General features: G+C 38.4%; 1 protein-coding gene across 1 annotated transcript; it reads left to right on the forward strand.

Annotated features, from left to right (window-relative positions):
• The first annotated feature begins 7,621 nt into the window (after positions 1 to 7,621).
• Positions 7,622 to 8,551, forward strand: LOC125353131 (olfactory receptor 1N1-like). Its single transcript, XM_048348611.1, has one exon. The coding sequence runs from the start codon at positions 7,709 to 7,711 to the stop codon at positions 8,549 to 8,551; it is 843 nt and encodes a 280-aa protein (XP_048204568.1). The 5' UTR covers positions 7,622 to 7,708.
• Positions 8,552 to 16,755: the final 8,204 nt, after the last annotated feature.

Genomic DNA, 16,755 nt, shown 5'->3' on the forward strand with positions numbered 1-16,755 from the left:
TATCCTTAGCTACATTAAATTCTTGACTTTGTTCTCTCCCTCTTCTTCTCTTCATTCATCTGCCCCTTTTCCTGTGACCCCTACCCCGTTTCTTTCAAATACCTGTTTCCTGGTGTTTATTTTGTTGAAGTTCAACTTTGCTTCTAAGGGATGACAGTTTCAGTTCTCCCTTGAATCTGCCATGTTTCAGTTAATACATTTGTATACACTTACATACCACCCAACATTTTTACTTACAAGTTTATAAGCTAAAGTTAGCTTCTACATATAAGGGAAATCATGTATCTTTTATCTCTCTGGCCCTGACTTACTTCATTTAACATGATTTATACAGGTCTTTCTATTTCTTTACAAATGGTACAATATCATTCTTTCTAATGGATGAATAAAATGCCATTGCACATATATACCACATTTTTTATCCTTTTGACCATTGAGGGACATCTAGACTGATTTCCTACTTTCTAAATTCAATAATGATGTGGGAAAGTTGCCGTAACAATAAAAAAAAATCATACAAAGGAAGGAGCGACATTGTCCAAGAAGTATTCTAGTCATTGTTCTCATAACCGGACTTATGAAATAACCCCTCTGTACAATTATGTAATAATAACAAAAAATACAGCAAAAAAAAAACCTCATAGTTAAGAATTGAGAACACAGCTGGAAATTATCTAGAAGTAAAAGAAGACGTCATGATGACTATAAGAAAATATTTGCATCTGAATAAATACCAATACAAATCATTCCTTATAAGATATTAATCTTAAATGCTATAAAATAATGAACTAATCATCTACTGAAGATAATTTTTACAGCAAAGAAAAACATACCACAGAGATCAAAATAAAGGAAAGAAAGCAGATGAGAGCTAAACATAGCAAAACAAAATAAAACCTGACCAAAATCCCAATGAATCAAAGATTATTTCTTCAAAAGTTAGTTTATAGTCAGTTGGTAAAAATGATTTTGTGGAGAAAATAGTCAATAAAAGAAATAAAAAGGGTAACATCATTTCCAGTATTTTTAAACAGGGATATTATGAATAATTCTATACAACTAAATCTTAAGACATAGATTAGACAAATTTCTAGAAAAGTATAATTCATGAAGACTAAGTAAAGAAATCATAGACAATCTGAATAGTTGTATAGCTATTGATAAAACTGGATCAGTAGCCCAAAAAAATCTCACTACAAAAACCCCCCAAAAACTCCAGGTGGAAATGTCTACAGTACAAGGTTATACAAAGAAATATGGAAAGAAATCATTTCTACCTCATGGATGATTTGTTATTATTCTGTGTTAACTATAAAAATGAGTAGACATAGCAGCCAGGTCTGGGAATATGGTCTAGTGGTAGAGTGCTTGCCTGGCATACATGAAGCCCTGGGTTTGATTCCTCAGCACCACATATATAGACAAAGCCAGAAGTGGCACGGTGGCTCAAGAGGTAGAGTGCTAGCCTTGAGCATAAAGAAGCAAGGAACAGTGCTCAGGCCCTGAGGTCAAGGCTTAGGACTGTCAAAAAAATGAGTAGACATAGCAACCAAAACAGACTGTTAGTGCCACAAAAGCAGACATGTAAACCAATGGAATAGAATACAGGGCGGTGACGCTGGTTCTCCAGTTCAAGCAGGCCACAGAAAAATTCAAGGTGTGGTAGGAATGGTATTCTTGCTTATGCCAAGCTCTCTGTCTATAGGCAGAAGCAGCAACCACACACTGTTCAAAGGCTCACATTCCATCCAGCCGCAGCCTGTTCAGCAATGGTGCCTCTTTATACTTTCCCTAGACAAAAGTGACAACTGACCAAATATAGCCTCAAAGTTTCCTAAGGTAGCACATGCAGACATGATCTCAAGATTACATAAAAGTAATAAACCAACTGAATCACAGTCCTGGGGAAGTACAGGCCCAAAGCACACCAGAAGTTACAGAGAGAGCTGGACTTAATTCCATTTACACTTCTTGGACTCTGAATAAACTAATGAAACCAAACTCAAAAAGATACACTGGACAAAAGACATATTTTTTAGCAGGTTGTGCTTGAAAAACTGGATGTCCACATGTAGAAGACTGAAATTTGATCCCTATCTCCCAAACTGTACCAGAATCAATTCAAAATGGATTGAAGACCATAAGACCAGAAGTATTGAAATAATCAGAGGAAATTTTAAAGCAAACATGCCAAGACATAGGCAAAGGCAATGATACCAATGGTCATGAAATAATAAAAATTGACAAAAGAGATTGTATCAAATTAAAAAATTTTACACCGCAAAGGAGTCAACGGAGTAAAGAGGTAGCATGTACAATTGAAGAGTATTTTTGCCAACTATTCGTCCAATAGGGGATAAATATCTAGAAAATACGAAGAACTCAAGAATTAACACCAGGAGCTGGGAATATGGCCTAGTGGTAAAGCATTCACTTCATATACATGAAGCCCTGGGTTCAATTTCTCAGCACCACGTATATAGAAAAAGCTGGAAGTGGAGCTGTGACTCAAGTGGAAGATTGCTAGCCTTTAGCAAAAAGAAGCCAGGGACAGTGCTCAGGCCCTGAGTTCAAGCCCCAGGACTGGCAAAAAAAAAAAAAGGTGTAGAAATAGAATGTGAATGGCCGAAGTGCAAAACCAAAAATAAGCATATATATAGAAAAGCAGAAAAATTACCAAGCATCAAAAAAAAAAAAAAAAAAAAACAAGAATTAACACCAATAGAAGAAATCAGTAGATAAATGGGAAGTGAAAGACTTTTAAGAACAGGGAAAAGGAATTACTTATTCACCAACTCCCTCCATGAGATCATGAACAACTTGATGTCCAGATGCCAATGAAAATACACAAAGAAGTAAAACAAGAAAATCTTACTCATCAATGTAAATGCACCAGAATAAAACTTTAGCAAAACAATTATAACACAGAACTTGTAATATATCACAACAAAGCTGTATATTCTCAAAAATGCAAGGCTGATAAAATGAAAAATTAAAGTAGTTCAATATATTAATAGAAATGGACAAAAATATTTCAATAAATATAACTATTTGACATATCCAATATCTACTCAGTAAAAATTCCTCAACAAATTGGGATGGGAGAAAATCCACTTATTCTAAATAAGATACCTTTTCTCCACATATAGAGCATACATTATATTTAATGGTGAGACATTTAGATCTCCCTATTCTAGCCCTCAAACCCATGTTCATGGCTACACTGCTCAGCATAGTAAAGTTATAGAAACAGATCAGGTGTCCTACATCAGATGAACAGATCAAGAAAATGAAGACTATATAATATATATTCCATTAAGCATAGTAATGGGATTTTATTCATCCATCAGGAAGAATAATATTGTGTTATTTGCAGGGAAATGGATGAACATGGAAAAAACCACATTGGGTGATTAAGTCAGGATCAGAGAGACAAAGAGTGCATGTTTTTTTTCACATATGTAGAAGTTATCTATAGTTTCACATGTAAACATATGTGAAATCACATATAGGACCATATGCATATATCCACAATCAAACTAAATATATATGATGTGTGTATTTGTGGATTCTTATAGTATAACTGCTTTGAACAATATACAGTTTAATAAAATGAATACTAGGAGTTAAAACATATCTTGCCCAAAGGAGGTGTAGGTTAAAAGGAAAATGTGGATGAATAGAGAGAGGAATGATGGGAGAATACTATCATAATATTCAATGTACCTATGTGAAAACAAAACTATGTAACTTAAGAGAATGGCAGACTTGGGATACATGGGCAGAGAGAAAGAAGGGGAAAAAATGACACTGACCACGATGTATTATACTCATAAAGTGACATGTTGAATTGGAACCTCTCAGTGTGGGGCATGCCCAGATGCCTTGAGTCAGAAAGAGGAAGTCCCAGCTGGCCCCGCCTGTTTCCCAGCTCTGGGGAAATGTGTGGCTGTTACACCCCAAACCAGAAAGGCGGTTCTAGCTGGCCCCGCCTCCCAGCCTTGGGACCACGTGTGGCCAAGATGGCGCCTGGTAGTGAACCCGGAGGTGGTCCTGTGGACTGTGACATAGAATTAGGCCGACTCTTAGGATTGGTTCCTCGGCCCTCCACCCTTGACGGACAGCTCAGGCCTCCCTTCACAGTCCCTAGATAGGTGCTCATACACCCCTCCCCTTCCTGCCACTGTCTGACCTATTTAAGAGCAGAGCTTGTTTCAATAACGGGAGATGTGCTCAAGACATTCTCCCAGATGCGTCTGATTGTCCTCTGGTGAGTGGGGGCTGGGTGACGAGGGCTGGGTGCGGGCGGTCCATTGACCCTTCTCCTTTCTTGGCCCGCCCTGGTCGGGGCGAGCTTCCCCATCTCTCCTACAGGTCAGTAGAGCACTGGGGGCTAAAGACCCCAACATCTCTGCACAACTATTTAGAGATAATAGTAAAATCTCCCCTGTCTAACTTAAGAATGAGATAAAAGATCAGTTACCACCACAACTATTTTACAATTTATTTGGGTCCAGTCAATAAGACAAGAAACATAAAAGATATAAGTACTGTAAAGAAAGAAATCTCCATTTTATTCACAAATGCCATTTTCCTATCATTTCAATGTAACAAGTCTATAGATGCATCATTAGAATCCATAATATGGTATACTTAACAATAATAAGTAGTCCCCCCCCTTCATATCACATACAACAGTCAGTTCTGTAGCTAGGGAAGAGACTTGCCTAGCAAGCAAGAGGTCCTGGATTCATTCTGCAGTAGTAATAATAATAATAATAATAATAGAGTAAATAGCTAATTGGTTAAGGCAAATTATGTTTTTTTAGTTGCTGCTGAAAAGTATCTTCATGAATTCAGGAAAGGACTTCCCTGTAACACACTATGTTAATCCATGAATACTAGGTTCGTATTAGAAACTGACTTCTGTAGCAGGGAAGAGCTCTGCCCAGTTTAAGGACTGACGACAATAAAGCCAACCCACAGATCACCCAAGGGAAAAGCAGGAGCAGTCACCCAGCTATTCCCAGCCCTGGTCAATCTGGAGGCATCAGTGACATGGGAGAGACACAGAGGACCACACTCCAGAGGGGACAGCCAGCCATTGGACCATTGCCCCATCTTGTCTAACTAGCAGTTCTGGGATTGAGTCTCAGGAGACCTGCTTGTGAAAACCCAGCAGATCCTCCTGACAGCTAGGCACGATGGGTCACATGGGGTATAAGACTGGTCTGTGCTAGTCCAGCAGACAGGATGAACTCTGTGACTTCACATGCTTTCTTGGGGAGATAATGAAGTGGTGAACTCACTCTTCCTAGTGGTGGAAGCACAGGTAAAGCCGGCCTGCACCTCCAGGTAAAAATAGGGTACAGTGATAGAGAGGGAAAACAGACCGCCTAAGGCCCCATGTCCACCATCTATGCATAAGCAAACACAGGCCTATGAAGTTGTTTGAACAATCTAGATTTGGAGTCCAGATGTCAAAGTAAGTGTTTTGCCATTGAGAGTAGGTTGTCTAAACCCAATGTTGTGTTCTTAATCATTACAATGATAATGAGGCTTTGAGATGTTCAAAAAAGAATGCTTTGCCATTGGTAGTTCTGAGTAAAATCACAATCATTCATTAGTTGTGCTGCTGATAAGAGGGGTGTTGGTGACTCTTTATATGGACAACTCACTATTTAAAGGCTAATACTGAATCTGTTGCCAGGACACAACAATAAGAACAAAACACCCTCTTTTAGGAAAAACAATAAAACGTGCAATATTTACTAAAAGTTTATGAATCACTCATATTCTGAATAGTTCACAATGGTATTTAATTTGACTTTCATAAATAAAAAGTAAAATCTATCAATATCTTATATTAATATAGTAAAATACTATATTTTAATCACCAAATGAAACAAACATGACATTAGCACCTGCTGCTACTGAATGGTCTTTTTTTTTTCCTCTGCATCATGAAACAGGAATGCTAGAATTCCTCATTTTGATTGTACATCATGATTCATGAAGAATCCACCCATGACTACAGGTTTGGGTCCCTTCAACAAATATATCAGGTAAGATTACTGCCTACATTTTAGGGAAGAAAAGCAAAGTTCAGTAAGAACTAAAAAAAAATCCTAAACATAGGAGTCATATGAGGAATAGAAATGAAAAGCATCCAGTCTGAAGGTTTCCATTATATTGTAAAGTGTGGTGAACAACTAATAATAATAACCATTTTCATGATGGTCCTTGATGAACTGATTTCCATACCCATTATCTCAGTAACAGCTTTGATACTCAATAAAGGAGTTACACATGGTACAAACTAGGAAACAGAAAGTTAGAGAGATTGAATAATTGACTAAGATCAGTCTTATTACAAGGAACTTCATAATCACTAGCCAATCTTACTAATTTCCCCAAGAAAAAAGCAAAATCCTTGGACTCCTGTCATTTTAAAAGCCTAGTTTATGGGCAGTATGAGTACGATGAAATCTTATTCATTTTTCTTCCCCTTGAATGAGGTCTTCATGTCTAAAGAAAAGTCTTGCACTGTTGCATATATTTTGTGGACACAGAGTTTTATAGTTTCCATGGGGCTTGGAATTTTATTTGTTTGTTTATTTGTTTGAAACAGTTTTACATTTTTCTGATGTATAGTACTTGACATTCTTACTAGAAAATTACTTTGGAGTTGAAGCTTTTAGCCAAACTACTTTTAAAGAAGTAGTTTTATTGTCAGTGTTTTCCCCTTGGTCCCCAAATGTATATTTCATCTATTCTCAATATATATGTATATATATAAAGTCTCCATATGTATGTATGTGTGTGTACATAAACACACACATACATACCCATTTCCAATCCAGGATATTGCCTTGTAACCCATGAAAACTGTTATGGAACCAAAAGAAATGACAAATGTCAAGTGTAATAGCAAATTAGAGAAAAGAGCCACTCTGTTTCACTCTTACAATCCTACAAATGAAACATTCAAAACGTTGTATGGAGGGGCTGGGGATATAGCCTAGTGGCAAGAGTGCCTGCCTCGGTATACCCGAGGCCCTAGGTTCGATTCCCCAGCACCACATATACAGAAAACGGCCAGAAGCGGCGCTGTGGCTCAAGTGGCAGAGTGCTAGCCTTGAGCGGGAAGAAGCCAGGGACAGTGCTTAGGCCCTGAGTCCAAGGCCCAGGACTGGCCAAAAAAAAAAAAAAACGTTGTATGGAGACCCTTACATGGTGATTGCTCACCTGCAGTATTGTGGACTTTTAACATTTTGTCCCTTTCTTAGTGAAACAGTAAAATATTCATTCACCATTTACTGCTCATTGCTGATTTTATTTTATGTTTTGATGGTAATATCCTATCCTTACAACACTATTGAAACCATCTTGGCTTTAGTAGCTTTAGAAGACAATGGGTTACCATCTTTGATGCTGTAATGTGTTAAGCATTATATGCTAGTAGAATCTAGTTTGTTTCAGGTAGAAAGTATTTGCTTGCGTTTCCATTTTGAATGTATTTGGACTAAACAATAAACTAGTGATGTCTGCAGCTTTAAAAAAAAAAGCCTGCTTTATTTACCTATTCTCTTTGATTTCTCTATCTTTGAAGGACATTAGAAATCAAACTATCATCTCTGATTTGCTGCTCCTAGGCTTCTCTGAGCACCCAGAGAAGCGGCCTCTCCTGTTTGGGCTCTTCCTGGGAATGTACCTGGTTACCCTCTTGGGGAACCTGCTCATCATCCTGGCCATTGGCTCTGACCAGCACCTCCACACTCCTATGTACTTCTTCCTGGCCAATCTGTCCTTTATTGACACCTGTTTCACCTGCACCATTGTCCCCAAAGTGCTGGTGAACATCCACACACAGCACCACACCATCTCCCACACTGGGTGCCTCGTGCAGATGTACTTCTTCATGGCCTTGGCCCTGCTGGATGACTTCCTGCTGGCTGTGATGGCATATGATCGCTACGTGGCTATCTGCCTTCCTCTGCACTACACCACCATCATGTGTCCCCACCGATGCCTGCTGCTGGTAACTACATGCTGGGTCTTCTCCAACCTCCTGGCTCTTTCTCTCACTGTCCTGATGGCTCAAGTCTCTTTCTGTGCCTCCCATTCCATCCCACATTTTTTCTGTGACCTTCTTCCCCTCCTTAAACTTGCCTGCTCAGACACCCATACCTTTCACTTCATGATGTTCACTGACGCTGCCCTCTCGGGTGTGGTCCCTCTCATCTGTGTCCTGGTCTCTTATGCCCACATCATGCATACCATCCTCAGGATTCCTTCTGCTGGGGGGAAGCATAAAGTCTTCTCCACTTGTGGTTCTCATCTGACAGTTGTCACTCTTTTCTATGGAACTGTATTTCTGGTTTATTTCCAGCCTTCATCCTCCTATTCGGCAGATACTGGAATGGTGGCATCTATTGTATATACGATGGTCACCCCTATGTTAAATCCTTTTATCTACAGCCTAAGAAACAAGGACATGAAGGGGGCTTTGTGGAGACTCTTTGGCCCTGAGAAAAGCTGTACTTTGTAAACAGTATTTTTCCAGATCTGAAAGGGAGGCTGTATAGAACTAGAATAAAAGCAACTGACCATAGACAGAGATGCAACCTTGAAGGAAATAACAGGTGTTCCCTTCATCCATGATGTGACTCAGTTGGTATACGGATTTAAGCTAACTCAAGTGTTGGGGCACAATTGCCAACAGACAAAATGTAGTTTCTAGGAGCAAATCTAGGATGAATGTGGAGTAGTATTACAAAGTTACCTGCAAGGACAAGAGATGATGGTAAGACTAGGAATGTTGGATATTGGTTAAGACATTAGACTCAGGACCAATTCAAACTCTGCATTAAAACAAAACACACTCATGTTCATTGGTATTAACACAGGGATGGGGCTTAAAGAAGGAGACGGTGCATTTAGTCTGGAAGGCCAAGAATATTGTAGAACAAGAAGCTAAGAAAAAGATTTAAATGTTTTCTATCACATTTCTGGTATTATAAGAAGACCCTGGGATTTTTTTGTCATAGTTATTGTTGACAAAATTTTGTTCTTTACTTTTCAAACTCCAAGTTATTATTCCCAAAGGAAAATATCTTCGTTAACATTTGCCTAATTAATACCATACCAGAAATAGGTACTGTGACTGTAACTGCTATCAGTAATACACCAGAAGCAGGTCAATGTCTTTCAATATTTTGGTTTTTCTAATTCTGATGAAATGAATTTCTTTATGACTAAACCATTTACATATATATGTATATATATTTCTCAACTTAAAGTATATTTTTATGGGTGGTACAGGGTTCAAACTCATAGTCCAGTTCAATAAACCATCTTAAATATAACTAGTCCAAGCTGGGCACCAGTGGCTCAGGCCTGTAATCCTAGTGCTACTCAGGCTAAGCTCTGAGGATCACAGTTCAAAGCCAGCGTTAGAAGAAAAGTCCCTGAGACAAAAACCTGGACTTGGATCTGTGGCTCAAGTGGTAGAGCACTAACCTTGAACAAAAGAGCTCAGGGACAGCACCCAGGCCCAGGCCCTGAGTTCAAGCCCTGTGACCAGTGCCAAAAAAAAAAGTAAGAAAAAATAAGTGAGGAGGATCACAATAGCTCAATAGCTCTGTATATATGATCACATAAGATGAAGCTAAGTGAAATGAACTCCAAGTTATGGAAACAAGCAGTTTACCATTGTTATTTCTAACACACTATGTGAAATTATGTCTTTTTTCTTTTATCTTCCCCATGGTTTAGCCCCTGTTGTCACTGTATTTGAGTTTGGTACCCTGGGTATTGTATATGTTTGTCTGAATCAGGGAAGAGAAGGGGAACATCAAAATGGTGAGACATAGGGTAAAAGGCAAACCAATCCAACAGCAATACTTACAAGACAATATGTAGTAAACCAACTGTACAACTTGGGGAGAGGGATTGGGGAGAAGGGACGGTGGGAGAAAAATGAGGGAGGAGGTAACAAGGTTGATAAGAAATGTATTCACTACCTTACATATGTAACTGTAACCCCTCTGTACATCACCTTGACAATAAAAAATAAAATAAAAAATTAAAAAGTGGGGAGGGGTGGCTGGAAACATTGCTTGATGATAGAATACCTGACTAGCAAGAACCGAGTCCCTGAGTTCAAACCCCAGGATCACAAAAAAGGAGATTGGAGGTAAAAAGCGATTTGTTCTCCACATGTCCTCCCTAAAAATTATTGCCCCAATTATCCTCAAGCCTTGTTCCTTTATTTCCATTCACTAAAATGGTTTCTCAAGTATCACCTTCTCAATGAGGCCTTTCCTCTGTCTGGTAAACAGCTACTTGCTCCAGAAACCATTTCCGAGTAAATAAATGTAGGATAGTCTCAAATTAGATGCTCAATATTGACTTAGAAATTGTAGAAGTTTCATCTTCCATGGAAATACTTACTGAAAATGACAGATTGTGCTAAGGCATTTAAGAGGTTATTTTATTTTCTATAAAACTGAGTAGAAATATTCTAGTTTGAAATTAAAAAGTAACTAATTTATCTATTCTATTGCCTCCATAGAGATAATAGAACTGACCAAGTTACTTGCAAACAAGCAGCATCAGAATCAAAATGGTTTATGATGATAAAAGTAAAGGTATTGGAACATAAAATGTAAAAGCATGACTTTCTAGAAGGGAAGGGGAAAGAGGGAAGTAGGGTACCAAGAGGTGAAGGGGATTGGAAGAGGTGTGTGTGTGTGTGTGTGTGTGTGTGTGTGTGTGTGTGTGTGTGTGTGTGTGTACCACATAATGAAACCACCAAAAACTGTTTGAAAGGAAGGAGAAGAGAGAGAAGGAATGGGAATACACGGGTATGGGTAAATATTTAACTCAAAAACCAAGAAAAAGGCCAAGTTCTACTTTGTTCCTCAAAAACACAGTCCAGGATGGGACCATCAACTGAAATTTCAGAGGTAAATGACTGGAATGTTGACATCTGTTCTAATGCCCCTCATTGTTGCAATTGGAACAATGTCTTTAATTGGGTATTGTGGGACAAATTCATATGGAAACCAATGTTAAAAGAGCTTGAAGAAAAGAATAGAAAATAAAAGAGTGGGAAATTGTAAGAAAAATTGTCCTTTCTATCAAAATGTGTTGCTTAAAAGATCCTGCTTTGGTCTGGTGATTTGGTTCTTGTTAAGCAAAAGAGGAACTACTTTGGGATAAGGAAAGATTTTTGAAATGTAAGGTTTGGTCTTAAACTGGTTTCTTTTTAAGATGGAATTAGGACACACCTCAGATTATCCAAAAATAACACATAGATTAAAAATCACTAAGCAATCGATAGTAGCTTCTAGTTTACAAATGAGGGAAGATTGTAAGCCGGAAGCAGCACCGAAATGAGTGGCTATCCCACAGTCAGTTTACACATAACAGCAATTTATAGACAAGAAAATACAACCGAGTCTGGCTGACTTTCATCTATAAGAATGGCGCTGAAGAAGTATCCCTGCTGCCCAGAGAAAATGGACAGAAGTTCGGATACTAAAATCTCCTCTGTCCAGAGAAGTAAAACTGCATTACGTGCTTCCTACTAGAAACTCATGTGCAGACACTGGAAATACTTCAAGTGCAAGGCTACATGTGGTTAAAACCAAGGAATTGGTCTCATATGCATAAATCTCAACCGAAAAAACACAGAAATACTAAAACTGAGAAGGAAACGTAACTCTTCCAAAGACCAGCAACCACACAGAAACATACACTAAGGATAGTGAGAAAGAAGAAAACCCAGACAAAGAATTTTTTTAATAATCATTAAAATAATGGACAAAAAGAGAAAAAGGACATGGATAAGGAGATGAATAAATTCAAAGAGGATACACATAAACACTTGATACAACTCAAATAGAATAGCAATTAGTAACTAAGCAAAGTAAGGGAGAAATACTGGACATGAAAGAGAAAATCAATACAGAAAGCCTGAAAAGGATTTAAAGTGACATTCTAGAAATAAAAAAGTTATCTGTCAAATAAAAAAATTATCTGTCGAATAAAAGACTGTGGAAAGTCTTTCCAGGAGAATGAAACAGATAAACCTGAATGCAATATAACAAATTTCAAGGTTAAAGTATATGTATATGGAAACAAAATATTTTTTTTGGTTTTTGTGCTATTGTTGTTTTAGTACTGTGTAGTTATTTCTTTTTTCTTTCATTTTTCCTTTGTTTTATTCTATGTGGTCACTATTTTTTTATTTCGATATCCTTTGGCTTGTATATACTTTATCTGATTTGGGAAAGGGAAGGGGAATCACAGAGATGGTAGAACAAAAGGTGAATCAATGCAACAATGATACTCACTAAAAACTATGTTGGAAATGAACTCTACAACTTCAGGGGGAGTAGAGTTGGGGGAGAAAAGCAGGAGAAAATGAGTGAGGGGTAATACTGTTCTAAAAGAAATGTACTTATTACCTTATTTATGTAACTGTAACCCTCCTTACACCACCTTTACAGTTAAAAAATGGTTAAATGAAGAATGAGGAAATAAAGAAATTGGAATGAAGCACACAAAATTCTATGCTTCCATCAAAAAACATGATACTGTACCATTGGTAACGATATGGAAAGACTTGGAAAAAATTATATTAAACAAAGTAAGCCAGACCCAAAGAAACATAGGTTGCATGGTTTCCCTCATTGTTGTAACTACAATGTGCCTATAAATCTACAAGTAAACATACTGGATGCTAAAAGGCAAAAACAACACTTGGACATGATAAACTATACGGGACTATAGACATTCACAATGAGACCAAAGGAGGATACTTTTAGGAGAGGATCACAAAGTCTCAATAAGCTATGTGCATATCATTATATAAAATGATATTTGTCAAAATGAACTCCAAGAAATGAAAATGAAGTTGTTTTTTATTTGGAGTTTTTTTCTCCATTGTTGCTGCTTTTGTTTTCTGTACCTTTTGTAAGAGCTCAGGGAGAGCACCCAGGCCTAGATCTAGTTCAAGCCCCACAACCGGGGGAAAAAAAAAGATGATGATGATGGTAATGAAGAAGGAAGGAAGGAAGGAAGGAAGGAAGGAAGGAAGGAAGGATGGAGGGAGAGAGATAAGGCTTAAAATACACAAAACAAAAAATGCAATGGTAATACAAACAAATCTATAATTATAGTTGGAGATTTAAAGACTAAGTAACTGATATTTATTTGAATAAAAACATCAGTGAAACAAAGAAATTTAAACAATATGAACAACATGCCACACACATATAGTTACATGGATCAATCTCAAAGGCTTCTGCTATAAGGCTTATGAATAACCCATAGACAATAGACAACATTTTTTTCCACTAAAATACAAAAATGATGGAGTCAATAATTGTAATATCTTTGAAATACCAAAGAAATTTTGATAGCTTTGCTTTCCACTTTCCTATCAAACTTTGTTAAGTATTAGGTCACTAAACCTTGCATACAACTATAACTTTAGTAAAACACATATGTATCTGAGAAATATTACTCCATCACATAAAATCCAGAAATCACTGTGTTCCATTTGGTCCTGGATAATACACTACTCCACAAGGTTCCCATGTTGAACTTTTGGTTTCCAGCTGGTGCTGTTGCTAAGTGATTGGATTATGGGGGTTCTACCCTAATCAATAGATTAATCCATTGGTATATTCATAATTGGATGGCATTATTGGGAGGTGATAAATACTAGGAGGTAGGAGGTGGGACCTAAGAAGTAGGATATCAGGAGTACACCATGAGAGGGTGTGTGTACCTTGTTCTCGGTTACTGTCTCTCAAGCTTGGTTTCTAGGCCACCATGGGGTTAGCAGCTCTGCTCCACCATCTGCTCCTCTGCCATGATGTTTTTGACTCACCAACAGCAATGGAGCGAGTTGACTACAGAAAACTCTGACACTATATCAGAGTGAGTCTCTCCTCCTTCAAGATGACTTTTGTTATTTTGTTACAGCAGTGAAAACTACCACAAGCCTTAGGTTATAGAAACATCTGGTCATGGGGCTGGGAATATGGCCTAGTGGCAAGAGTGCTTGCCTCATATACATGAAGCCCTAGGTTTGATTCCTCAGCACCACATATGTAGAAAACAGCCAGAAGTGGCGCTGTGGCTCAAGTGGCAGAGTGCTAGCCTTGAGCAAAAAGAAGCCAGGGACAGTGCTCAGGCCCTGAGTACAAGCCCCAGGACTGGCAAAAAACAAACAAACATCTGGTCATATGGTCATCACAAATTCTGCCTCTCACAGTATAGAAGATTGATCTGAATTCTAATTCTGAGAGTGTACCAATTAAGATGGGCTCTGTTTTATTTTATGTGGCTAAAAGAGAATGGGCAATGGGTAGATTCTGTGAGGAAGGTACTGCTGGACTTTAGTGTCCTTTGTTATGCAGAACTGTTGCAACAATTGATAGGTAAGAAAGAAAGGATTTACTGAATTTAATAGAGTATTTTATTTAATTGTTTATCTATTATGTCTTTTGCTTGATACCCTTCGTCACCTGCCAAAAAATGCAAGCTTCAGAAGCTATTTTCTCATTGTTCACTGATATATTTCAGGTTCCTAGAAAATGGGCTACATCAGTGAAGATACTCAAAAACATTTATTAAGTCAAACAAATAAACTTTGTTTCTCCATGATCACCAAAGTTTCAGTCGTCAAGTTCTATTCATTCTATTGGCAAAATGTCTCTCAAATCTTTTGGCCTTCTGCGCTGACACCCTTCAAACAAAATCTCTATCATTTCTAGCCTAGACTATGGCCAAACTCCTGGCTTGTCTCCCCTTAAGTCTCTCCTACTCATATCAATCAGGGTAATCTTTTCTTTCTTTTTTTTTTTTTTTTTTTTTTTTTGCTCAAGGCTAGCACTCTGCCACTTGAGCCACAGCGCCACTTCTGGCCATTTTCTGTATATGTGGTGCTGGGGAATTGAACCCAGGACCTCATGTATATGAGGCAGGCACTCTTGCCACTAGGCCATATCCCCAGCCCCCTCAATCAGGGTAATCTTTAAAAATATAAATTTCAGCCCTTCTTTAAACCTCTCAGTACCATCTTATCGGGAGGAATTTTTTGACGGTTGTGGGGCTTGAACTTGGGGCCTGGGTGCTATCCCTGAGCTCTTTTGCTTAAAGCTAGCTAGTGCTCTACAACTTTGAGCCACAGCTCCACTTCTGGTTTTCTAGTGTTTACCTGGAGACAAGTCTCATGAGCTTTCCTACCCAGGCTGGCTTTGAACTGTGATTGTCAGATCTCGGCCTACTGAAAAGCTAGGATTACAAGTGTGAGCCACCAGCACCCAATGAGAAAGTTTTTAAGACAAATATTTCACCTACCTATCTCACCAAGCTCATTTACGCCTTACTCCATAATTCTAAAGCTCTCCACTGGCCTTCTTTCAAGTTTTCAAATATACTATTTGTACTCCCAAGGCCCTCACATTTGCCATTACACTTGAAATACTCTCCTTAGATTAGTCAATTCCAATTCTTTGTCCTTGAAAGCTTCATGAAAATGAGACTATGGCTGTTTTATTCAGAACTGTATCCCAAGCTGGATATGGTGGCACACACCTGTAATCTCAGCCTTCAAGAGGCAGAAGCAGAGTTGGAAGCTACACTTGGCTATAGAATGAGTTTCAGGCCAACTTGGGCTGCATAGTGAGACCCTATTTCCACAAACAAAGGAAGAAAGGAAGGAGGAAGGGAAGGAGGAGGGAGGGAGGGAGGGAGGGAGGGAGGGAGGGAGGGAGGGAGGAAGGGAAGGGAAGGGAAGGGAAGGGAAGGGAAGGGAAGGGAAGGGAAGGGAAGGGAAGGGAAGGGAAGGGAGAAAGGAAAGAAGGAGATGCCAGGAATGGTGGCTCAAACCTGTAATTCAGCTATAAAAGAAGCAGAGGTTGGGATAATCATAGTTTGAAGTCCATGAAACTTAAACTCATTCAATGTGTGAGTACAGTGGTATGTACTTGTCATTCCTGCTATGTAAGGAAACCTGAATAAGAGGAAAAAAGGCCAGCCCCAGACATAAAATGAGATCCAGTTCCAAAAATAACATGAACCAGGTGCCAGTGGTTCACACCTTTAATCTGAACTATTCAGGAGATTGAGATCTGGAGAATAGTGGTTTGAAGCTTGCCCAGGCAGAGAAGTCCTCAAGACTCTATCTCCAATTATCCAGGAAAAAGCTGGGCTAAAAAAGTAGTAGAATGTCAGCTGTGAGCAAGTGTAAGGTGCTGAATTCAAGCCATAGTACAGCTAAGATATCAATTCCCCCCCAAAAAAAGGCTGGCAGAGTTGCTCAAGTGATAGAGCATCTGCCTAGAAAGTATAAGGCCCCGTGTTCAAACCCCACTAACATCAAAAGTCGCACAAAGGCAAGCTCTGCTATAAAGAAGGCTTCTGGTTGAAGGTAACATTGGAGCTACCACTGGTTCTGCAACACAAAAGGAAAAATGTGCCAAGTAAACAATGCAAGGCAGACCACAAAGGCAAGAGGAACCATAGGATCTGTTCAAAGAACGGCAAGAACTGAGTTTATATAGACTAACTCCAAAAATTCTAAAACATAATAATAGTAATAATAATAATGAAGAGTATATATATATACAATGTATACAATACACACAAGTATATACAATATACACACATTGTATATTTTATATATAAATGTAACATATATTACATATATTCCCAAAGATAGGTGGGGAAGAA

Source organism: Perognathus longimembris, chromosome 1, assembly GCF_023159225.1.
Source record: "Perognathus longimembris pacificus isolate PPM17 chromosome 1, ASM2315922v1, whole genome shotgun sequence".
In the NCBI taxonomy this organism is placed as follows: domain Eukaryota; kingdom Metazoa; phylum Chordata; class Mammalia; order Rodentia; family Heteromyidae; genus Perognathus; species Perognathus longimembris.